The sequence below is a fragment of the Cryptomeria japonica genome, chromosome 1 (genome assembly GCF_030272615.1).
Source record: "Cryptomeria japonica chromosome 1, Sugi_1.0, whole genome shotgun sequence".
Classification (NCBI taxonomy): Eukaryota; Viridiplantae; Streptophyta; class Pinopsida; order Cupressales; family Cupressaceae; genus Cryptomeria; species Cryptomeria japonica.
This window is the reverse complement of record NC_081405.1, coordinates 440,507,148-440,534,575: the sequence shown is the minus strand read 5'-3', so window position 1 is coordinate 440,534,575 and position 27,428 is coordinate 440,507,148. Positions and strand designations below refer to the sequence as shown.

Here is a 27,428-nt window from a genome sequence, read left to right as displayed (position 1 = left end):
ACTTATAGTCTTGGGTGTTCCAAACAATCACGTAGATCCCATATCCAACTAAGGTCACAAGCTATATTACTGGAATACAAAATTATTTCACTATCTATCACAAAATGATAACCCTGCCTCCATGTCAAAAAGTGGGTTACTAGCAAATTGTTCATTGAAATGTTTTGTACCAGCAAGCTGATCTTTTGTCTTTCTAATTGTTTCCTTGCAAACTTCTTGAACATATGGCATGATAACAGTTTGCTCAAGCAACGAATCATCAAGAAATACCACAACTTCATATGAATTATCAATAGTTGCTGATTTGGCAAACTCCAAATCAACATATCCTTCAATCTCAGTATTGTCATGAAGATTCGTACTCTCTTGTGGATGCATCTTGTGATGACAAGTATGACATCAACTTTTGCTCACATTGTTTGACAACATTTTTAATCAACTCGTGCAGCTGAAGAAGTAACTTGTTCTTGTCTCAAAACAGCCAATATAATAGATAAGAGTGGTTGGAGAATTTCATCACTTTCATTCACAATCAAAGTCATGATGGTTTGCATAGAGGATATAACATTTTTGTATGATTCTCACTAACAACAGTCAAGAATTTTTGAAACATTTCAAGAATAAGATCTTCACAACCAAGATCCGACATCATAACACAAAATCTGATTGTTGCAATATTTTCTAGGATTATGATCAATCTAGCCAAAGAGAGACCGCTGATATCATCCAAATCTTGGAAACTTTCTACAATCAGCTGAAATACTTACTTCATGATACTGCTGTTATAAGGATCTTGTGGAGTTGTTATTCTCATAATTTTATTAACACAAATAGTAACTGCAACTCTTATCTCTTCATCTCGATGTTTCAAAAGCTTTGGCTCACCAAAGAATTCAGTGATGGACTCAGAATATCACATCCTCACTGAGTCTAACTGATCTATCAAAAATAAGCAATTCCCCACTTCCTCCAAAATGAAAAGTAGACCGGCCTTTGATCAAGTCTCTCACCTGCTCTAAAAAGTCTCTCCCAAATCTTCTTTATTGAATGACACTATCATTCACAATTTGGAAGAATCAAGCCTTGGACAATCCTCGAAAACTCAACTCTGAAACTGACATGTAATAGATGCAAGCTGCAAGATTGTTAACTTCTCAACAGGCTGGCAAGACAACCGGCTCTGATACCACTGTAATATCATGCACTGGAGTATTCTTGAATACTTGCAATTATCATAAATAGTCTTGCATGCTTTGATATTTACTACAATGTGCTTATCAAAACTCCTTAATAAATTAGAAAATTTCTAAATGTGAGCTTACAGACATTTTATCAAACAGGTTGGAAATCAGAAATCAATCAATCAATAAATCTGATTTTATGAATTTAGAACAGCTGCAACAATCATTATTTACCATAGGGATATTCACAAGCAGTTACCATACTTCTAGATAGTAAATGATATTTTGACAAACTCACACCTTCAATGGCTGATAAGAGTTTATTATGCACAGACTCAACATGAAGGATAATTTGCTAACCTCAAATGGGAGCTGGTTGTTGATTAACATATTTTGAAGTCTCCTCATATAATGTTCATATCATAAAAAGTTCAGATATTACACCATAATACTGCTGCTGGTAATATAACCGACCTGCTGTAAGTACTCAAGTGCTCCAAATACCGTGAATCTGCAAAATAAATCTCCTTACAAACCCATGTGAAAACTAGGACTGCTATAATGTGATTTTTGTGCATGAATGAACTCTTCATCCAATTCCAACTAGAATAATCTGAAAATGGATTGCTGCCTTATGACTGTCACATGCTCCCTTTTTGAACTCCTTATAACTGCAATAAATTCTATGTACTGCAATATAGGGGCTGTGGCTGGGTAAGTAGTCTCTAATTTCTCCACAAGACAAGACAAATTTATCATTTTTTTTACAAATCTCAATAAATTTACCATTTCAACACAAAATTGGTAATATATCTCTTCTTCAGCAGAAAACTTTAAAACAATTTGCACGATCGTGAATTGTATGTGAATTTTTTAGCAGCAGCCAAGAAGGAAGACTGAGGAGGGGGGGGGGGGTGAATCAGTCTTCACTAGAATATCAAACTTAATCACAAAACACAGATCTGATAAACTGCAGTAATAACATAGATTAGCAAATTGAAAGCACAACACACAACACCAAGATTTTGACGTGGAAAACCCGATTAAGCGAAAAACCACGGTGGGAACCTACCCACAATAAGATGACACTCTACAATAGTATGCAAAAATATTACAATGGGGAATACACATGCATTCAGGGACACTGCCTAGAGCTCACTACTCAAACGATAATGGCCCGGAGGGCTACAACCCTCAGGGAAGTCTTACTGACTTACAACAAGATTCAAACTACAATCCGAAAGAAATGAACTGAAAGAATAGCATCTCCAAATGCCTGATTACAGTTTTGGTTAAGCACAGATTTCTGCTCTGCAACACCAATCTCTCCTCAATCACAACACCAAAGGATGAATCTCTTGTTCGCACATAAACCTCTTTCTGATAATGCAGACCATAGTTGAACTACTCGTGACTCGGCTCGACTCGCCAAGCCCTTGGGAAAAAAACTCGGTGAAAACTCGGGAAAAACTCGGCGAAAAACTCGGCAACTTAAAAACACGCTTAAACTTAGTAAAAAATGCATTTCTTCTGCAATTTTTAATGAGAAGATGCATCCAATGAGTCAATAAATGATAACACAAAAGAAACAAGCTGATTCTAGATATATTTAAATGCAAAGTGTCTACAAAATCGCATCCTCATGAGGAATGCTGATGGCTGGAAGCCTGAAGCAAAATAGTAAATTACAGTTTACTAAATAGTTTTTGTAAACACAAAAGTAAATACATCATTACAAATTACAATTACAACTTCCTCTTCCCAGCTCTAGCAAAAACATGGGGAGAGGTAGAACTAGAGGGTCTAGGCTGTCTAGTCGTATAAGTCTACTGTGGGACTGGGCGTGACTGTGCCTCCTTGCTCGGTATGGTTGATTGAGACTCATCCTGCATCCTGGATGAAGCTATGTCTCCACCTGCCTCTGGCACTGGCAATGAATCCTCATCCTCATCCTCCTCAATGTCATCTAGCCTGAAACCAAATCCACCCCCCTCCTCCATAGCCTGCCTCTCCAAATCAGTGATGTTAGTGTCAGAAAACAATGGAGGCTGCTCCTGTGATGTCCAATCATTGTAAGGATCCATATCATCCAAGTCAATTGGACCACCTTCTAGTTCCTGTACCTTCTTTACGCGCAATCGAAGATTATATTGCACGTAGACAAGGTCATTGAGCCGTTTCTGCGCTAACTTGCTCCTCTTCTTCGTGTGGATTGCTTCAAACAAGCTCCAACTGCGCTCACAATTGGATGAACTGCAAGGCTGACATAAGACTCTAAGGGCAAATTTTTGAGATGTGGGGTGTTTCCACCCCAATTTTGCCACCAAGCATCTGCAAAATAAATAAAATGGAAAAGTTAGAAAGCAAAGAGAAAAAAGAAAACATAATTTATCAATCATTTTAGTCTTTAGATCCCAAAATCCAAATGGCAAATGTTATACCTGGGGTTTGAGTGGTTCTTCCTCTCCTAGCCAGCTCTGAAGAGAATAGCTTACCCCTTCCTCCCTCATAATTTTGGAGCTCACTCACAATGAGGTCTCTCTCCTCAACATCGGGTACCATCCTCTCAATGCATGTACTGAGGCCCTCCATGACTTCTCCATTCGAATCTGAGTAAGAACCCCCAAACCTAAAACGAGGGTTGAGGAAGTACCTTGCTGCATGAATGGGTTGGTGGAGCTGATTGTTCCACCTCCTATCAACAATTTCCCAAATGGGATCAAATTTGAGCCTATCCCCCTTGTAGTAATTTTTGATAGACTCCTTGGCCCTATCCATGGCCTCATAAAGATATCCCATTGGGGTTTTATCCCTATCCATGGCCCTTGTAGTAATTTTTGATAGACTCCTTGGCCCTATCCATGGCCTCATAAAGATATCCCATTGGGGTTTTATCCCCATCCACCAAGCGAAGAACTCGAACCAAGGGCTCTGACACCTATAATTGAAAAATACAAATTACAAAAAGATCAAAATTTTAATAATGAAGTTACAAATTAGTAATGAGAGACTTGAATCAAGAATAACTAAAATTTAAAAATTAAATTTTTGAAGTAACAACCTTCACAATCTCTGTAGCCCTTTGTGCAAATTGGTTGTCGAAGACTATGCATGCGACAGCCTCTCCTTCAAGCTTCTTTGAATAAAGTGAGTTAAGCCATTCTCCACTCACAAACATTTGTTTCAAAGAAGTCAATGCAGCAAGAATGCTTTGCAACGTCAAGAAAATCGTTGCAAACCTTGTGACACCAGCTCTCACCAAATCTTTCCCTTGCGTGTGTTGTCTCATCAAATTTAGGACCCAAGGGTGATTGTAGATATATTTGGTGATCCTCCTTGCATCTTCCACAACTGGAGTCACCCACTCAAGTTTTCCTATGTCCTCCAAAAGAAGGTCAAGGACATGTGCTGCACAAGGTGTCCAAAAAAGAGTGGGGTGCCTCTCTTGGAGGATTCTTCCTGCAAAAGAAGAATTTATTCTTAAGAAATATGCAACCAAGTAAAACAAAGCCCACAACAAATGAGAATATTGCTAATGCCTAAAGGTGATAATTCAAAAGGATTCTACCTGTTGACACATATGCTGCTGCATTATCTGTGATGATTTGCACCACATTCTCTACCCCCACCTCCATGATGACATGCTCCAACATTCCAGCCATTGTTTCTGCATTTTTCACCTTGTTGGAGGCATCAACAGATTTCAAGAACACTACATTGTCCTTGCAAGCGATCAAAAAATTGATGATGGTGCGGTTCTTGCCATCTGTCTACCCATTAGAAAGAATGGTGCAGCCATAATTTGCCCAATCAATTTTTTGATCCTCCATCACTTCTCTTGCCCTACCAACTGCCATTGTGAGCAACCTGTAAGTGCAAAGTGAAACTAGGTCTTAGTACACAATTTTGATTTAATAAACAAGAAATCTAAAAAATAATTAAAAATGAAATCAAGTGGACTATGTAGTAATTTACTAACCTCCCACTCAAATCCTTGCGAGAAGGGGCCTTGTACCCCTTTCCTGAAACTGTCATAGCAGTCACCAAATTCAGCCAATAAGCATTCTCCACCACATTGAATGCAATGTTGTTGAAGTACCAAAAATCAGCAATTGCAATGTCAGTTTTCTCATGTAGCTCCTTATTCCATCCAGTGGCCTCTAATAATGGTTGTCCTCCAAGTGTGTTTCTGGGCACAAAATAATCACCTATGGACCCTGCTCGTGGTGATGGAACTGGAGCAGTGCCAGGTACTCTACTAGAGGAAGCAAAAGCAATGGGCGAGCAGGAGCTGATGGTGGGTTTGCGGATACGTGGGCCACGTCGAGAGCCCACTATGCCCTCAAGTGCTTCTTGTTCCTCTTCAAGGTCAATAGAAACACCTTGAGATTCAGCTATGGTTGATCTCATGGCTAGCTTTGCCCTCTCCCTTTGCAATTTCTTCTCTTCCCCAGCTGCAAGTAGGGCATTCATTTGTCTTTTTATTTCTTCATTGGTCGTAGGGCATGCTCTAGCATCATGCCTATCTATTCCTGCAAGGTGGTATTTGAGGCGATTGATGCCCCCATGAAGTATTTTCTCACATTTTATGCATATAATTGACCCAGGATCGGGTCCCTCATAGGCATACCTCCATGCCCCATATCTAGCACCTCTAGGACAGGTGCCTATATATCCAGATGGGCATGGATCTAGTGGCCATTGCTCCCTTGCCATAATTAATGCTTACTTAACCTACACATACAAAGTGAAAAAAAAATTAACATTTTAGTGAAACAATTTAGCGAACTATCTAGTATCTACATTAGTTTAAATAAATTTAGACATCATTCAAAGTTTTTTTTCAAAAAAAGTAGGGTTTGAATTTTTTTTTGAAAACTAGATTCTTCAAAAAAATTGCGAAAATTCAACAAAACTTGTCAAATCTAGTGTTAATTCTTGTGCAAATAACTTAGAAATGATTTAGATTACCTAGGAATCATTTCTAATCCATCTAAATGCAACAAAAAATAAACAAATTGTTTTAAAAAAGCATAGAAAAAAAATGCAAAAACTTACCTGGGAATCTGATTTTCCCTTCAAATCCCCTTCAAATCCACTTGGAATCACTCAAAAAGCACTCCAAATCACCTTGCAACTCACTACAAGTCCACTTCCCCCTTCTCAGCCCAAAGCACAATCAAAAAACAAAAAATGCATTACTTTTTTAACGTTTTTTGCTAAAAGACCTAGGCGGCCGAGTTTTTTTCACGGACTCGCAGAGTTTTTGCCAAAAACTCACCAAAAACTCGGCGAGTTTTCTGGCAAGTAGAAGTGGTAACTACTCGCCAGGCTCAAAAACTCGGGGAGTTTTTGAAACTCGCCGAGTTTTCGGCAAGTAGTCCACAAAAACTCTGCGAGTTTTTGGCGAGCAGAAGTGGTAACTACTCACCAGGCTCAAAAACTCGGCGAGTAGTCCATCTATGATGCAGACACTACATCGACACCTAAATTACATGAATATATCTCCTATATATACAAATCATCAACCTTGATAACAAGGTCGGCTAAAACCTCAACCCTCAATTATAAAATTACAACACACGATACAAAGATCGACCACCAGACTAATATAATGATTTACATAGCATAACATGGTCCTAATTCAAATTCCCAAACGCGCAACACCACCAGAAATCATGCCAAGATCAACCGCAACACACTATACTACCAGGAAAACCGCATAACACGAAAATCATCACCGGTTGATAGAAACCACCAAAAACTCGCACAACGATCAATGCGGATCATCAAAACAAATAGGACACGACTAAGAAACACTAGCAAGCACGTTAGAATCATCAGGAACAGCTGCACCAACACCACTTATCAAATCTTCATCCGTCAATGTCTGGAAGCTCAAGAACACAACCAATCAACAACTGTCACGAAGAAAGATAACTTGCGGAGCACCAAATCACGATCCATCTAAAATGAAGATACACAAGACCATCCAAAACAATATCCAAAAAACTCAGCACAAGATCTGATCACACCGGAATATCCCGGAGAATATACCGAGTTCTGCAAAACAGTGATTAACAAACCAACACTACAAACCAGATCATAAGATCTTCCCAATCTGCAATCACCGGAACAATACACAGGAATATGTTGACATCAATGACAACAACATATCCTAGCAGCAACAATGACCAACAATCTCCCCCTTTGGCATTGATGGCAACATATGAATGTGAAAAACAATCAATGCAAAGCAAGAAGATATCTCTAGCAAACTCCCCCTAAGATCAGGACATATAAAACGGTTTTTCACATGATCTCTTTCCCCCTTTGACAACAATGCCAAAGATCTCAAAACAGAAAATCAAACTTATTCCCCCCCTTAGAATATAAAACATGAATCTCTCTACCCACAACACAGATTACTCCACCAGAGGAGCAACACCAACTCACCAATCCGGATAAAAAGGATAAGACTGTGAAGTCCACCGGATTGATGCAACTTAATGCATCTAGTTCTCATTAGGAGGGGTGGATACCCCTAACTTGTTTCTCAAATAGACAAATGTATCTGCAGGCAAAGGCTTAGTGAAAATATCAGCTATTTGTTCCTTTGTAGATACATACTCCAGCTTCACCTTCTCTTCACTAACTTGCTCTCTCAAGTAGTGATATTTGATTGACACATGCTTAGTCTTTGAATGTTGCACTAGATTCTTTGACATGTTAATAGCACTGGAATTATCACAGTATATAAGAGTAGGCTCATCATAGATAACTCTGATATCCTTCAACATTTGCTTTATCCAAACCACCTTAGTGCAATTACTAGCAGCATCAATGTACTCAGCTTCAACATTAGATAAGGACACTGAATCTTGTTTCTTACTAGCCCATGAAACCAACTTCTTACCCAAAAAGAATGCTCCAGTGGTAGTGTTATTCCGGTCATCAACATCACTAGCCCAATTTGCATCAGTGTAGGCATATAGCATGAAATCATCATTCCTTGAATACCACAGACCATAATCCACAGTTCCCTTCAAGTATTTGAATATCCTCTTCACAACAGTGACATGACTCTCTTGCGGATCAACTTGATGTCTAGCAGCCATGCACACAACATGCATAATGTCCGGTCTAGTTTGAGTAAGGTATAGCAGTCCACCAACCATGGATCTGTACAAACACTAATTAGCTTTAGGAGACTCATCATTTTTTAGACAATTTACAACTAGTCACCATAGGAGTTCCAACAGGTTTGGAGTCATCTAACCCAAACTTCTTCAGCAATTCTTTCACATACTTAGTTTGATATATGAATATACCTTTTCCAGTTTGTGAAATCTGCAAACCTAAGAAAAATTTCATCTCACCTATCATAGACATCTCAAATTCTTTTTGCATATTATCGACAAACTTCATACTCAAGTTATCATCACCTTCAAAGATAATATCATCAACAAAGACTTCAACAATCAGGATGTTATCATTTTCTATCTTAAAGTACATATTACTGTCAGTAGCACCTTTACTAAATCCCAATTTCAACAAATATTTATCTAGTCTAGCATACCAGGCTCTATGGGCTTGTTTCAGTCCATAGAGAGCTTTCTTCAGTCTACATACCATGTTTCCATCATCTGACAGTGAAAATCCATCAGGTTGTTCAATATAGACTTCTTCCTCAAGATCACCATTCAAAAAGGTAGATTTGACATCCATCTGATATACCTTGAAATCTTTATAAGCAGCATAAGCAAGCAGCTGTCTAACAACTTCAAGTCTGACAACTGGAGCAAAAGTCTCCTCATAATCAATTCCTTCTTTCTGAGAATATCCTTTGCAAACCAGTCTAGCTTTATTTATGACAACTTCACCGGCTTCATTTAATTTGTTTCTGAACACCCATTTAGTGCTAATAACATTCTTATCCTTACGTCTAGGCACAAGTACCCAAGTAAGTATTATTCTTTTCAATCTGATCTAGTTCTTCTTTCATAGTTCTCATCCAATTTTTCATGTTTACAGACTTCAACAACATCTGTTCAACCCAACAATAAGAATAATAACTCTAGTTGAAGTCTCAACCCGAAGTTTGGACATTCATTTGGTAAAGTCACTATTTTCATAGCTAGTGTTCATTTGATTGTCAACCCAGGGACGTAATACTTGAAATGGGTCTGCACTATATATACACTAAGTTCTTGCGACAACGATTTTGCATTACTGCAGCAACTAACATTATGCGGAAAAGATATCAAGAATGGAAACTATGGAAAGGCTACAGGAAGACTTCTGCATAAACTCATAAAAACAATACTGGATAAATTCAATGCTGATAAACAGAGATTACTCTGTTCTGGCTTGGCTGCAGGAACAGTCAGTGGATTTGTTTCTAGTGGCTGCAGGAACAGTCAATGCAAGAATGTCTACTGCGGCTAAGGAAAGAAAACTAATTTTAACGAATGCACAGGAACACTCACCAAGTGGGCCCCCTTGGATGAGTGATACCAGGCTTCCTAGAAACAACTCTAAAAAGATTAGAATAACACAATTTTATTCATCTTTCTTGAAAGTCATTACATGATTCAATATGAAAATAAACTCAAAAATACTTATGAAAATCCTCCGCTCTATTCTTCTCTCTTTCTGTCTAACCCCTGAGAAGAAGAAGAGCTTCTTATTAAAAAGAAATCATCTACAATAGACAACACAAATCACGCTGAAAAGAAGAGGCCGATGATTGACCGAGAAAGGAGATAGCTGGAGTTATGTTGCAGGATACGCGGATCTAGACCGAACCACAGTCATAACATACTGTGGCGGTATTTACAACTTCAATGTCCACTTAAGTTAGACATTGGTAGTGTCGCTTGATTGCTTCTCTTATGCCCTCCCTTACGCTTGCTCAACTTTTCTACAGTTTGATCTTCAGTCATCACTTGAGTATCCTTCCCTTCAACAGGCGTGATAGGCGAACATCCCCCGCAACATCATTTATTCTCTGCACTACAAAAGAAATAGCATACAAGAACATACATACGCATTTTATTCAATCAACACATATATTAATTTCACATATGATCTTGCCCTAAATAATCCGCATAGCAACTGGAATAAATGACATGGCTGCAGTAATAAATGACATGGCTGCAGGAATAAACTAGCAAAGATAAAACATGATTTAATAAGTTCAGTCTTAACATATGGAATACATATAGTCAACTTCCAATACATCACTACTACTGTGCAAACCAAAAGATGACAAAAACTCAAGAGTTCAGAGGATAAAAATATGACATATCTCAACTCATCAACATCTTTAGGTTCTACTTTAGAAACCAGACATACTTCTTCAACAACTAACCTTCTTCTAGTCATTACACGTTTATTCTTATCACCAATAATCTGATTTTTCAGAATGATTCAGTCTTATATACTTCGGAGTCTTCTGATTGTTTTGATTATCAGGTTCCTTCACACCTTCACTAGCAGCAACAACATCTGGGTTAACTGTCTCTACTGGATCATTCTGCTTAAGCTCTTCAGTCTGAATAGGAGCTAAAACAATATACTGTCCATCATCATAACCACATGCTCTGATCTCTTTTCCAAAGTTCTCATCCACCTTCACATTTGCACTCTCCACTATCTTTCTCAGTCTCTTATTGTAGCACCAGTAAGCTTTGCTCTTTGTAGAATATCCCAAGAAAATTCCTTCATCACTTCTAGCATCAAACTTTCCTATATCCCCATCTCTCTTGATATAACATTTGCTACCAAATACTTTGAAATATCTTACAGTAGGAACATGACCAAACCAAAGCTCATAAGGGGTCTTACCGGTATCACTTTCGATGTGAACTCTGTTGAATGTGTAAACAACAATGCCAATAGCTTCTCTCCAGTAGACCTTCAGAACATTCTCTTCAATCAACATAGTCCTTGCAGCATCCAAGACAATTCTGTTCTTCCTCCCAACAACTCCATTTTGCTGAGGGGTTCTAGGAGAAGATAATTGTTTTCTAATCCCATGCTTCTCACAGAATGAATTGAACTCATCGGAACAGAATTCTCCACCTCTATCAGATTTCAGACACTTCACCTTCAATCCAGTCTTAGTCTCAACCTTTGCTTTGAATATCTTGAATTTGTCCAACGCTTATGATTTCTCCTTCAAAAAGACAACACACATCATCCTAGAATAATCATCAATTAGCAACATGAAATATCAATCACCCTGCACACTTCTAACATTTGTAGGTCCACATAGGTCAGTATGCACAAGATCTAGTAGTCCATTTAATGTATACTGTTTTCTTTTGAAAGAAATCTTTGTTTGCTTACCCAATTGACATTCCTTACATACCGGATTAGCAGGCTTAACAATCTTAGGCAGATCTCTAACAGCTTGTGTAGAATTGATCTTGATCATTGAATCAAAATTTACATGACACATTCTCCTATGCCACAACCAACTTTCATTAATCTGAGCAATCAAACAACTTTTCTCACCAACATTCAAATGAAAAATGTTACCTTCAGTCTTAGTTCCAGATGCAATTTCTATACCGGAGGCATTTAAGATCTTGCATTTTCCATCCTTGAATTGTAGATCATAACTTTTATCAACCATTTGTCCAACACTTAAAAGATTATGCTTCAAACCTTCAACATACAAGACATCATCAGTGTTATGCTTACCATCAAAAGAAATGGAACCTCTCCCACGGATCACACAGACTTTGTCATCTCCAAATCTAACTATTCCACCATCATATTTTTCCATGCTCACAAATTTGCTTTTATCACCGGTCATATGATGTGAACAACCACTGTCAATTACCCATTCATCTTTCTCTTCAACTTTAGCAGCTAAAGCTTTCTCCTCAATAGCACAACCAGTGGAATCAACAGGTACAGGTCCATCTTCCTTAATGGCAAGGAACACTACTTCATCTCCTTCTGACTCTTCATCCGTAACACCTTCATCAGCAGCATAATAACAGTTCTTTTGATTTTTATGCTTCCAGTTAGGCTTGTAGGGCTTATCATACTTCTCATGTTTGTCATATTTATCATTCCTATCATGCTTATCAAACTTATCATGCCTGTCATATTTAGCCATTCTCTCCGGGCATCTAGAAGCAAAATGTCCCATCTTATTACAAGAGAAACATTTCAAAGACAACTTTCCATCATACTTATCGGCACCTTTAGGCAATCTCCGGGCAATCAGTGCTTCAAGTTCACCCAACTCTCTCTTGCTCTTCCATCTCTCTTCTCTCTCTCTCTCTCATATCTAGATATTCTGCACTCATCAGGATCATATTTCTGCTTACTAGATACAATTGCAGATGCTCTAAATGTAGTCTCAGACTTTCTATGTGATTCTCCAATCTCAGACTTTCTATGTGATTCTCCAAACTCACTTAGCTCAAATGCAGCAAGCTTTCCAACCAGAATATCTCTTGTTACAGTAGTCACACTTCGGATCTCATCAATAGCAGCAACCTTATGTTTATAAGGAGGCAAAGATCTCAACACCTTAGCAACAGTTTCATCTTCCTCAATGGTTCCACCGGCACATCTGATACCTAGGACAAGATCATTCACCTTAGCCATAAAGGAGTGTATGTTCTCATCATCTACCATCTTCAACATCTCATATTTTCCTTTTAAACTCCGCAACTTAGCAACCTTCACCTGTTTATCACCTTCATACAGAATCTCAAGCTTTACCTAGACCTCATGTGCAGTTTGAAGTCCCATTACATTTGTCATCTCAGAATCAGTCAGGGCACTAAGCAATGCTTCCTTCGCTCTAATATTATGTTCAGCTTCCTTGATCTTATCAGGAGTAGTCGGTCCATTCGGAGGAACAATGTAGGCATTCTTTGTAATCTTCTAGTAATCTTCACCAAGACATTTCAGGTGCACTTCCATCCAATCCTTCCATAAAATCTTGGTCTGTCCTTCTTAAAGATAACACCTTGAGCTGCCATTTCGGATCTCCTCAAGCGATCAAGCTTCTACCGGAGGATCTGGCTTTGATACCAATTGGAGGGGGGGGGGGGAGGGGTGAATCGGTCTTCACCGGAATATCAAACTTAATCACAAAACACAAATTTGATAAGTTGCAGTAATAACATAGATTAGCAAATTGAAAGCACAACACACAACACCAAGATTTTGACGTGGAAAACCCTGTTAAAGGAAAAACCACGGTGGGAACTTACCCACAATAAGATGATACTCTGCAATAGTATGTGAAAATATTACAATGGGGAATGCACATGCATTCAAGCACACTGCCTAGAGCTCGCTGCTTTAAAGATAATGGCTCGGAGGGCTACAACCCTCAGGGAAGTCTCATTGACTTACAACAAGATTCAGACTACAATCCAGAAGAAACGAACTGAAAGAATAGCATCTCCAAATGCCTGATTACAGTTCCGGTTAAGCACAGATGTCTGCTCTGCAACACCAATCTCTCCTCAATCACAACACCGAAGGATGAATCTCTTGTTCACACATAAACCTCTCTCTGATAATGCAGACACTACATCGACACCTAAATTACATGAATATATCTCCTATATATACAAATCATCAACCTTGATAACAAGGTCGGCCAAATCCTCAATCCTCAATTACAAAATTACAACACACGATACAAAGATCGACCATTAGACCAATATAATGATTTACATAGCATAACATGGTCCTAATTCAAATTCCCAAACGTGCAACACCACCGGAAATCACACCAAGATCAACCGCAACGCGCTACACCACGAGGGAAACCGCATAACACGAAAATCATCATCGGTTGATAGAAACCACCAAAAACTCGCACAATGATCAATGCGGATCATCAAAACAAATAGGACATGACTAAGAAACACCAACAAGCACGTTAGAATCATCAGGAACAGCTGCACCAACACCACTTATCAAATCTTCATTGGTCAACGTCTGGAAGCTCAAGAACACAACCAATAAGCAATTGTCACGAAGAAAGATAACTTGTGGACCACCAAATCACGATCCATTTGAAATGAAGATACACAAGGCCATCCAAAACAATATTCGAAAAACTCTGCACAAGATCTCATCACACCGGAATATACCGGAGAATATACCGAGTTCTGCAAAATAGTGATCAGCAAACCAACATTACAAACCGGATCATAAGATCTTCCCAATCTGCAATCACCGGAACAATACATAGGAATATGTTGACATCAATGACAACAACATATCCTAGCAGCAGCAATGATCAACAATATCCAACAAAATCCACCTCTTTATTGGCTTTAGAAGATCTTTCACTTCTTAAACCAATATTTGCCTTAGGGTTTTCATCCTAGGGCTGTTGTTGAACAAACCTACTCAACTTCCTCAGTTGGGATTTCGAGAAAATTTAAAATATCTAAAATATCAAGAATGTGGAAATGAATTCTCTCAATCTCTTCTTATAACTCCTTTTTGGGATCTTTCTAGAAGTTACATTTTATAAACATTTGATAACTTTCTAGAAAAATCATATTTTACCTCCTTATAATTAATTTAGTTTTAATTTAGTTTTGAAGTTTGAACTATATGAGTCACTTTATAATTAAAATAATTATGTTTCAGCACAACCACCAAGCTGTGGAAAATACTAAATGGTCCAAATATGAATTCAGAGCATGCGAAAATAACCTTAAATTCTCAGGATATCAAACTTTATGAAAATTTGTGCTTTTAAAAAATAATAAGCTTCTTCAAGAAGTTGGAGAGCTCCCCTTCATAGAGTATCGTTGGACTCATCTTGATTACTTGAGTTCACTGCCATGGGAGAATTTCTTTTTAATAAAGTTGGCATTCTTTAAGAATATTGGAATGGACTGAAAAGGGGACATTACAATGGCATAGGTATGGTATATATAGGAGGTAGTGGTTAGTTTATGATATGCCACTAACTTTTGGTTACTATTTCTTGGGTGCATCCCACAATTTGAACACCACTTGGACACTGCCACCATTTTCACATGAGGTCCTTTTCTACTCTTTGTTTTCCCTTAACATGTGAGATCCCACTTGTAGGTGCACTCTAATAGGGTTGTTGCCTCTTAAAATTGTCATGAGTAGTCAAAGTGCAATCCTATATGATCTTAACCATTTTCAAGTTTTCACTTCTTCAAAAGGCATGCTTCTTTGCTGTTGTCATCTAAACTTTGGAAAACCTGTGGATGAAATGTTCTTGATCACTCATTGCTATTTAACACTAGAAAACCTCTTGGTCAGGCTTTTGCAACATCTATGCCGCATAAAATAAGGTTTACCATTAATAAGTGTGCCCTTTCAAGGTATTTGGCACTATCAGTAGCATCCTGGCTATCTTTGCTTTGGAGTCTACCCTTGTTGCCATTTTCAACACCTAGAAGAATTTGTCATTCCTTGATTTCACAGATGACTAGACAACCAGACAAAACATCTTAAGGACGACCAACCTCATTTAAAGTACGATGAACAACAAAAGCAACAAGGCTAGAAACATGAATCCAGCTTTCATGTCCACTATATGGATAGATGGGTTCAGCAAGACACAAGAAAACAACGGCATGTTTTGTAGGTTTGTAAGAGGGGCTTTTATCATAATGAAAACAATGAATTATTTATTGCTGCTTACTTGAATCAATGAACATAAAACACTGAATCTGAAACTTGATGAATTGTGTGAATGTTTAAACTTGAATCTTGATTTCATGTATAGCGAAATTTTTTAAAATTTTCCTATATGTTTAAATTTAATAATGCCCTCTGCTACTGTCTCCAGAAAATGACCTCCTGGATTGCTATCTCAAAAATTTGTTCTGCTGTCCGCTGCTATCCCTGTCCTAGAAATTCCATGGAACATAGGATTAGTTATATCAGAAAACTCTTGAAAACAATTTTGTTGTGTAATGCTTGCAGCTGTTTGCGTTGGCAATTTAGGAACTGCCTTTTGCATCAATAGTTGTTTGATCTTCTTTAGCTAAAGGTGAGATGGAAAGAGATCAAATAACACCAATTAGTGATGGCACTGGAACTGTTTTATTTGAGTTTGATCTTTTTTACCTTTAGTTTGATAGGAAAATTTAACTAACTTTTTGAAAAACAAAGAGCCTTATGGTATTCAATAACATCAATTTCTTAATTTCTCTACAACACTGTAAGACAATATGCACACTTATCAGTCTATATGTGTTCGCTTAGTTGAATTTTTCAAGAGGACATGCTTCTTGTTGAAGTTATATATCTTGTGCTATACCTATAATCCAGTGCCTTGCTAAAGCCTACTGTTCTCATTCCTTTCTTACATTTTGGATGTTTAATGTAGATAGGTTTCTGAAATAATTGTCATACCTCTGTGAATGTATTATAGAATATTTTTTCTCAAATGCATTTTTGTTTTGACCTTTCTGAAGTTGTTGATGCCAGTTATGTCTTGCTGGGTCAATTTTTATGTTATGATTTCTTTGATTGGAATTAATATATTTGTTAAAAATTTCTCCTAACAGGTGCCAGCGAGTTTTGCAGCCCAGGAAACTTCAGACAACATGGCTTTATTAGCATATAACCGTGCATTAAAACTTTCTACGACAGGTATATTGGATTTTAATGTTTAACTAGTAGTCTTCAGGTAAATTGGCCAATTCTCAATGCAAATAAATGGAAACCTTTAGGATTCCTTTTATAAATTGAGACTTTCGCAAGGTTTGTTTTGGTCGTATACTTTATGAGTCAAGCATATAATTTATATAGCAGAGAAAACAGTCTCCCTGGATGGTAGTCGGTCTTGAGTTGGGCAGGTTTTTATGTTTGTCTTGGTGCAAGTCCACTGCTTACAATCACTGGTAACATTAAGACATGGTATTCCTTGAAACTTTGTAGAGCAGGAATTCCAGTATCGGGCATTGGTTTTACAGGAGCACTAGCATCTAATGCTTCAAAGCGTGGAGAGCATAGGTTTAGTATTATTTCTACCTTGGGCATGATGGGAGTTTTAGCATTTTTATCAAGTTATCGACGTAAGATACTCACTTTGGATGTTATATGGGTAAATGATATGGTATGACAATCGTAATATGCTAATCTCACATGTATTACAAATTTGTATTGGGAGATCTGTTAACAATGAGTTTAGCGTTATTGTTAGTGTTGCTTATTATTGGATGTTAAGTTTGTGCTTTTCTATTGTAGGTGTTATGTATCTGCAAGAACATCACAACATATGTGGAGATCTAATATCATACTTTCAAAGGTATGTCTTCATGGTTTAAAGGAGAGAAACTTCACATTTGGAACTGTTTTTGATGCATGAATCTGATCTAGGACAGCTATTTTCTTATTATGCTCAATGCTTTGTTGTCATCCATTGAATTTCTGGTTCTTCTGGTTATATTGTGCAGGGGTTAAGGAACCGTGAGGAAGAAGACACGCTGTCAAGTCAGCTTCTACTCAAGGCAGGTGTCTAAAATACACTAGTTTTACAAATTTAAAAATAACATACAAAAGAAGAAAGAAAGAATGAAAGAACTAAAGGAAGATAGCAAGAAAGGAATTATATTAATGTCTTGTTGAATTTTACAAGCTCGTTAAATCAATACCCCTCTGTCTTTCGTCTAAGATGAAGGACTTGTTGCATGGGGAATTTGCCAACACAAACACAAAAAAATAATATTAATGTTCTTAGATAACCAAAGTAGGTCCATGAGACTGCAAAGTATATTTTATAATAGTTTATTAGGTGTGCTAAAGAACTATAATAATCAAAGAATAAAGAAAATAGAACTAAAAGGTAAAGGGGTGAATCAAATAAGCAATCCTAGACAAGATAGTCTATATGAAATACATACCATAAGAAATGATCAAGCGAAAGGAAGGCCCATTGTATAACAAGCCAAGCTAAGAGGAGAGAGCCAGTGGAGATCAAGGCTTTGGTCTACTTCATAGCAACAAGCCTTTAAATGGGGACCATCCTTGTTGAATGCCACAAAAGGGTCATTGATGATGAATCTGATAATGTCCTCAAAGAATGGCTTAGGCCATGTGGTATGAACAATCTTATGAGGAGGTATGGTACTTTTCTTAGTTGCTGTCCTAACATATAAAATCAACAGTCCCCTAGATGTTCAAATTAAATTGGTCATGTGCATCTACCCATGTCCTTTAGATAAATGGGGGAGGGTAGTTGACCCACTACATTTTATGCAAGAAATAGATGTTTAGGGTATTTTGGTAACCCTTGAGAGGGGAGGTGTTCAAAAACCCATTGTGCTGGTGATATCTCTACTTGACATGCACTGAATCAATCACTGAAATAAGTTAAAGTAGTGTGTGATCCATTTAGAGGTCTCAAAAGTTCATTGTAGGGCTCAATGTTTGATCGTAACACCTTCTTGAAGGTGGTGAACCTAACAACTCTTGTTTAGATAATGAAAGAAGGTAGCATGGAACTGTCTTGAGTCTTTGTGTATACAATGATCTCTCTTGGGCCTTGTGACGAACACAAATTTTTCTTCAAACACCAAGAGGGATAGTCTCTTGGGTTTTATGATGGATGTGACAGCTTGGGTCTTGGGTCCTATGATGGACATGACAGGTAGAAATAAATCTCTTAAAATCTTAGAGAGATAGGGGTCAGTCTTGTATTGCCATTGCAAACAGTAAAGCTGCTGGGACATTCTATGACATTGTTTTGATGCATACCATATTAATAGACATTTATGATATTCTTTTGTCTTGTGCATTATTGTTTGTTCTTTTTGAAATGTACAAGTTAATTGAGGCTCAACTTGGAAATGGTGATTATGGAATGGATTTTTATTACAAAATTCACAAAATAGGGAAATAACCACCTTAACTATCCCATGGATACTATGCAAATCATGTCTCTTATTTTCTAACAATACACTACCATAAGGTTCGCATTCGAATTTGAGTTTGGCAACAATAAAATTCGAATGAAATTCGGCAAGGGTAAAATATTTGAAAAAAAATTCAACAAGAAATTTGCCTTATATAAATTTGAATTTTGAAAATATATAGATAATAAATTCATTAAATTGCCAAAATAGTATTAAAATACTGTAGATTTGAAATTTTATTATATTATAAAATAAAATAGTCATTTTTTTATTTATTAAAATAAAATAACATTATATTGATTTTTGAATTAATATATAAATATTTTACACTTATCAAATTAAAACTATTAAAAATAAAACAATATTATTAAATTTGAATACATTATTATAAATTTAAAAGTATTATAACACAGATATGCACAAAATTTTAAATTTAATTTATTAATTAATAAATAATAAATATGTTAACTTTTATATATTAAAGAATAAATATATTATGCTTTAAAATCCAATTTAAATATTTCAAAATATAAAATAATAGGGGTGGTGCAATCCTTAGCATGGAGTGTCTATAATTATGTTATAGAATTCCTCTGCTCCTAAATTTTGAGGCTGGCGATGAACGAATCGAGCGGAGGAAGGAGATGCTCATTACACCTAAAGGTTTGTGTAGGATGAGCGAATATTGCAGAAGGAGAAGCTCAAGTCGTGCTTGTGTGAAGCTGCCACCACGAATGCGATGAGAAAACATTGTATAAAAAAGAAACCACTCTAGCCATCAATTGGAATGGAGTTTGTTTTAGGGCACGATTGATCATTCCCACTTGGGCTTCTCTCCTCCTCAGGAATATGTATCGATGGAATATGTTTTAATTAAAAAATGCCCAAGCCTTCTTTCCGGATGAACATTGGGGCGAATATGAATGAATTTTTAAGATTCAGTAAGGATTTGATGAATTTCGAACTTCATACATGAAGTTCGGCTAACCTTGTGATTGAGCAATTTCAAGCACATTAAGCAATAAATCCTAGGGAGGCTAATGATTTCACATATGGGTTGTTAAAGGCAAAATGAACTTGAGATTGAGTTGGTGAAGCACAAAAGTTAAAGGTTGTTCTTTAGGTCATGGCCATGCCAAACACCAATTTGGCTTATGAGATTCCTCCTATGGAATCTCACAAGGGGATGCTTTTCCAATTACCTTAAATATTATTTGAAATTTTGTACTACTAGGTTTTGACCTTGTGACTAGACTTAGGAGTAAACTAAACCTTGCCAATTCACTTGCACCCAAAGTCGTATTATTGTTAGCATTAAATAGATGTCTTGTTGTAACCCTATTGAGAACACATTAAGGAATAGATTTGAGAGTGCAAAACATCAAAGAGAAAATAAGGATAATGTCATTAAAACTCATGTTGTGCTCCCTTCATTAGTATAGGTAAAATACTTAGACAAGGGTGCGTGCTATCTAGATAAGGCTGAGCACTTACAAATTACTTTTTAAATGAGCCTCCAAAAATCTCCTTGATTGGTCTAACTTCCATTTGTATATTTGCAATGAGGAGATACTCACAAGATGAGAGTAAACTACGAGATCGATTCTTATCATTTTTGGGCCAAGTGTGAATTCTACATTTATATAAATACAATGAGGAGATATTCACAAGATCATAGATCACTATGAGAGCGATTTTCATTGTTTCCTCCTATCAAGGGAATGTTGTGTGCATAGTGTTGAGACTTAGACTCAGTGAGAAGTCGGCAAGCTATATTGTGACTTGAATTCAAACTTGATGGAATAACTCTACAATAAAAAGAAATTTGAAATGAAAAAATATTTTAATGGCTTTTTTTTTAATCAAGTTGATATATATATTTTTTTTCATAAACATGGCTGAGTCTACGAGTGGAGGTTGTAGATTCAAAGTCTACGAGTGAGTGTCATTAACCATCTTTTCAACCATCTAATCAAAAGTGAGTGTCATTAGTTGATTTCTTGCTTGCAATGACTCCAAGTAGATTGAATAAGTGGGAAGAAGAGCTTTTATGAAGGCAGTTGCGTGTGTGTGCATGCGTGCGCACACTGGCAGATTCAACATCATGCTTGATTGCTTTGATTTTTTGAAGTGAGGCTCATGACATCACCATTCTTCAACTTTAGTTTGAACAACTTCAGCTGCAATTGTATGTATTTCATTTTTGAATGGGAATCATACAAATCGAAAGTGAGTGTCATTTCTCTTTTAACCATCTTTTCAACCAGCTAATCAAAAGTGAGTGTCATTAGTTGATTTCTTGCTTGCAATGACTCCAAGTAGGTTGAATAAGTGGGAAGAAGAGCTTTAACAAAGACAGTTATGTGTGTGTGTGCGTGCACACTAGCAGCTTCAACATCATGCTTGATTGCTTGGATTTTTTGAAGTGAGGCTTATGACATCACCACTCTTCAACTCTAGTTTTGAACAACTTCAGCTGCAATTATATGTATTTCATTTTGAATGGGAATTATACAAATCTTTTAACTTGTTCAGTGCTTCCCAATGTGTGTTGTGCCCTTGAATGCGATAGAATTTAGAAGACTTTTTCATCAGCGGAGGTCCTTATCAAGGCCAATGCCTTAGAATTTTTATGTTTCCGGATTTGTTTCTGTACAACAACTGCTGGTTCAGTTGGTTGTAAGTATCCATCGCAAATGTTGAATCACAAATTGTCGAAGATAGAGGAGTATTCTCAACTTGCCTTGACCATTCTAACCAGGTGTCCTTTCTAGTTAGTGTTGTACCACTACCAACAATTGATGTGATATAATGCATTTTTCTATTGATGGGAGATGGATTGGTTCCTTGTTTCTCCAAAAGGTTTCCTTTTTTTATATACTACCAGATTGTTATACCGAATTTCTTCATATGCTTTCCATTCCAACATATCATTCGGTAAGTGGAAGAAGCTTGTCCTTCCGATTTACTTATTGGTATGTGAAAGAGACGTTAAAGCATGTGAGAGAAAAAGGGTATGTGGCACTTAGACTACATGTAAAAAGGATTTGTCCTATCAACACTTGTTCAGAAAGAAATCAGCATTTCTTCCTATTAGGATTTATGTCTTATGATAGTGGTGATTGGGAAATGGAAAATGAAAATGTTCTTATTTCTCCCTGATGATTTATAGGGTTGAAGGTATAGACGTAGTTGTTATAACCATGTTAGGGATTAGATGCAATAGTTCAATCACAATGGCTTGAGTCATAAATGTGAACTAGAGGCATTGAATGTTGTGATTTGTTGCATTTTTGCAAAATTTGTTTTGATTTCAAATTTTGATTGTATGACAATGAATTAATTTTTAATATTTAAATAAGTCATTAAAAAACTTCAAATGGAAATATTTCTCCTTTCTATTTTTTAATTATTATTATTTTTATTATCTATCCTCCACAATGTTCCAAGTTAATTTTTTTTCTTTTCATGAACAATTTCTGCGAAAATAGCTAATCAAATATGGTACTTCTCTAAAATTTGAAAAATTTAAACCCGTCTTTTCTTTTGTTTTCAATGACCCATATTCATTTCCAAGTGTGAAGAATGATACCTCATCTTGTCCAATCATGAATATGATGTTGGCAAAACATACATTGAAGACTGAATATCATACAGGCAAGAAACAAAGAAAAATTAAGTAGGAAACAAATTGATTGCGGGTAAAAAAGTTAATTTACAGGATTCACATAATATTTCATGCTAGGGTAGCAGTTAGTTGCACATGGTACATAAGTATAACAGCAGGCATGCACACAAAAAAAAAAAGAGTACCAGTAGATTGGTGTATTGAGTGTCAAAACAAAATAAATTGAGTTTAAGCAGGTTTTTAGTAAAGAATATGGGAGTATTGAAAACCTAAAATTATTCACTCACTGTAGTGTTGAACCCTTGACCTTACTTGCAAAAAATACTTAAATGGAAAAATGGATGTTATTTGTGCTTTTGAATGTGATTTGTAGGGAAATGGACATGAATACGTTAGGAAATGGAAGTTCTAGTGGACGCGATGGGATTTCTTCTTAACACCAACAATAAGTTGCTTGTCTCTAAACCTCTATGGCCTCTCTTCTGCATGTTTTTTCTGCTACTATGTTTTTTCCCTTGTTGCAGGAACAAAAGCATATACATGTCGTATATGTAGCATACAAAGATGGAAATATCTAATACAGGAGTTGAACTTGATAGAGGAAAATTATTAAAAATAATTTGTAATGATGAAAATTGATAAGGGATACGGATGGGGTGAAAGATTAACGAAAATGAACAAATTGCTTGAGCTCTGATACTATCAGGCCAGGAATGGATTGTAAAAATTTAAACCAAGAATATACACGCAAATCCAAAGGATTGATTTCATTGAATGAAGAACAATGTACAAATAGATCAACAATATGGCCTTTTAGTTCTGCTTCATATTTCTGTTTAGTTCATCTTCAAGATGACTGCTCAGATTCTACAAAACCGAAGGATTATTTACAAAATATTTACATAATATTACAATTCTAATGGTCAAAGATGTTTATATTAGTTGCAAATGCATAACGAATCATGAAAAAAGAGCAAACAATATAAAAGAAGCACAGACATAGATTGAGGCACATGGTTACACATTACACCTATAGAAACTCTCAAAAGGAAAGAAAAAATCTAGAAGAGTGAGATTTTGCTACATATGCCACTGTTTTCCGGTCCAATAGAAGTGTTTGAATGCCGCAAGGGAGAAATGGAACTACAACAATTACTAGAAGCCCAAAACACTTGCATCGCGGTTCTACACCTTGAAACTCTTGGTCATACACTTGCAATAGTCAAATGAACATAGAATTAAGGCTACAATGAGAGCCAATCCCTCAAACATGTTTTACAAGTATCCTTGGTGCCAAAAGATAAATCTAATGTTCAAAAACTCGTCATTTTCCCATCTCTTTTTGCATTGTGAGGATTTTGCTTCTTTTGGCACAAGGCAAATTTGAAAGTGCCATAATTGAGACATTTCACCATTTTTGCCATGACGCAAATCCTCAAACATTGTGGTCAAGAAGAATTCATTGTGATGGTTGGGTGTTTAGTTGCTTGCAAAATCAACAAAAACCATACTTGATTTTCCATTAACTTTAGATACTTGCCACTTTGCTTCAAGGTATCCTTGAGATTGAGTACAATTTTCTTTGGATTTTACTGCATTGAACATCAACAAACTTTGATTGCTTGGTCTAAGATAACCTTCATGACTAGAAATGGCAACTTTGATCCCTTGGTCCAATAACTTTGTTCCATTGTTCCTCAGAGTTTCTTGATGAGGGGACAATTTTTCGAGGACGAGGGGATCAAGGGCCTAAATTTGGGGACAATGAGGGGACAACAGAAGAGCAGGAGTGGGGGTGCATTGCTGATATACAAATTGAATATAATTGAAATTTTCAGGACAAAATATGCAATATAATATCTCTGTGAGTGCCCCATGAAAGGTAAACTAGTTTTCATGCTGTTAAAGGTTGGAATTAGTATGTAATGGCATGTGCCATATAGCAAGTGATTTGGTGGAGGTGGCAAAGGTGGTGGTGTTGTGGTGGAATGTTTCCCCGAAGTCCCCAAGTTTTAGAAACATCCACGCACCAAGGATGCGGGGATTTTTGTGGGGGACATGTCCCTATGGAATAGTGATTTGATCCAAATTTTGGATCACAACTTCCCATTGAGGAGGCTTTGGTCCTTAAAAGCTTAGGAACACAAGTGAGGAAATATCTTTGCTACATCTTCTTTGAATACCATTTTGCTTTGCTCGACCATTGTCATTTCAACTCCACTAGCCATGTTTCATATTCCTTGTTTTCCTCACTTGTCTGGAACTACATTACCCTCTATCTCCTCCTGAACGTTGGGAACTAAGTCATCAATGGAAGGCAACACTATGTCCTCTTCATCCAATATTGAAGGTTAGAACAATTGGAGTTCACTTCATCCAATATTGAAGGTTAGAACAATTGGAGTTCATCAACATTGATCACCGAATACATCTTCATGTAGTGAGGCAACAACATCTAGAAAGCATTCTCATCCCACTTGTTCTAAGCTTTGAAATAGATTATACTTGATAAATTTCAACTTTTTGGCTGATCCTTCAAGTCTCTTTATGCCCACGTACACTCAAACTTAGTCTTTGACTTGAAACTTGTGCTCCTCTATGCTGGTCTTGATGTGGGTTTGAAAAATCAGGCTCCGTGCGGACTCGACAACCCAAAATAGGACTTGGACTTGACTCTCGGTTAGCAAAAATAACCGTGGTTTTACTAAAAAAGAAATTAATGCATTTAGAGAATATAAAAGCCTAATTTGACTATCAATGAGTCATAATTCAAACATTCCACATGTCATATGATCTTCAAACACTCAATTTTGAAATTTCATAATTGATACTTATTGTTTCAAACTTTCAAATGTATAACAACATCATAAATTTATAAATGTTTACATATAATTATATGTCAAAATGAGAAAAAACAACCAAATATGATCTACATCTTCCTCTTTCCCCTCCTAATGTAACTCAATTTTTCAGGCCTCGAACTAGGAGGTGCTACGGTATCAAAATGATGATGAATTGTTTCTTCAAAAGTGTCTTTGTTTTCCATTGCATCCAATTCTACTGCTTTTGCTTCTTCTATGGCTCCTCTCTCCAAAACTGCAAGATCTTCTTCAGTAAGAAGGACATCATCATCATTTTGGTCATTGACAGTTCACTAAACATGAGAATCGATATCTTCCAAGTCGATGGACTCTTGTGAAATGCCCTCCACCTTTCTAGTTTGAAGGCAAAGGTTGTACCGAACAACGTGTTGTGACGTAATCACACATCACTCCATTGCAAATGGGGATCTCCTTGCTTTTTCTTTTTAGGGTAGTGTTTTGGCATCTTAGGGTTTTGTCTCTAGTCTCTCACCTTCACAAATGAGTCAAGATTTTCAAAATTTGAAGGAGTCACCAAAATCAGGAAGGAGAAAGAATGATCAAAAGAGTGTTCTGATGCTACGGATGTGCTTAGACAGGTCGAAGGAGTAAAATCACAATTTTTCAGGATCAATTCTGACTTACTATTTTTAGGAAATTTGCTTTTTTTTGCCTTTTCTAAAAATAAAAAGTTTTATTTTTGGCATTTTGGGGCCAATTCAGGAACTTGTTTTTTCGTTTTGCTTTTTTTTTTCTAAAAATAGAAAGTTGCTTTTTTGCTTTTTCCAGGATCATGGGTAGTTTAGAGTTGGAAGGAATGTCAGGCCAAGGGAGTTCATGGTCAGGTTTGTTAATGAAAGATCACAAGAAAATGACCAAGTAGGGAAGAAATTCCTTGTTTCCAGATGAAGTCCATTTTAAACATGGAAGAATTCCTAAATCCAATGCTAAGTTTGCTCCAGGCATGAGGAAGAAATTTCTTGATTAGAGACTAAGTCTGCCCTTGAGATGAGGAAATTCCTTGGTGGCACATGAAGACTGCCCTAGCCAAGGTGAGGAAATTTCTTGTTTGATGAAGTTCACCAATCATGAGGAAAATCCTTGAGTAATAGCAAAGTCTGCCCTAGCAGTAGAAAAATCCTTGTTCCATGGTGAAGTCCGCCCCTCCAAGCATGAAGAATTCCTTCGGCAAGCATGAAGTCCACCTTGCAAACATAGGAGTATCCACAAAGCAGCATGAAGTTCGCCCAATCCTAAGGAATAAGTTCCTTGTCTAATGATGAAGTCCGCCTTCTTATTGAGGAAATTCCTTGAAAGAAAATCAAGTCTGCCCTCTAGACATGGAAGAAATTCCTTGTCCAAGGCCAAGTCCACCTCACTTAACAAGAAATTCTTTTAAGTCATGTGAAGTCCGCCCGCCTCCCTCCCCTTGGTGAAGAATCCTCAAACACGAGTCAAGTCCACCTGGGAATTGAGAAAATTCCTTGTTCAAGTGCAAAGTTCGCCCAAGGTGGATAAGGAAAAGTTTAGCTAAGTATAGGTGGATTAAAACAAAAAGTCAAAAGTAAAGTTGAAATTCGCTTAAGTGTCGAGGAGTTCAAAGCAAAATTTGGCTGTGTATGAAAACATGAGGAGAATTCCACAAGCAAGGTGAAGTCCACCCCTTGGGTAAGGAATCCACAAATTAAAGCAAGAAAGTCGCCTAAGTGTTGAAAGAAAGGTAATGAGGAATTAAAGCAAAAAGTTAAAATAAAAAAGAAATTCGCCTAAGTGTTGAAGAGGAAAGAGTTTGAAATGAAAATTTTGGCCAAGTGTTGGATTTGAAAAAAACAAGATGAAATTCGCCTAAAGGAGA

The 27,428-nt window shown here is 36.8% G+C and overlaps 1 protein-coding gene across 1 annotated transcript in view; it reads left to right on the top strand.

Moving 5' to 3' along the window:
- LOC131064785 (uncharacterized) overlaps window positions 1-27,428 on the top strand; it is a 160,949-nt gene that overhangs the window by 18,125 nt on the left and 115,396 nt on the right. The window contains exons 3-6 of the mRNA XM_057999059.2: window positions 16,736-16,820; window positions 17,114-17,183; window positions 17,418-17,478; window positions 17,627-17,680. Coding sequence (XP_057855042.2) covers window positions 16,736-16,820; window positions 17,114-17,183; window positions 17,418-17,478; window positions 17,627-17,680 — 270 coding nt within the window. The remainder of the gene's footprint in view (window positions 1-16,735; window positions 16,821-17,113; window positions 17,184-17,417; window positions 17,479-17,626; window positions 17,681-27,428) is intronic.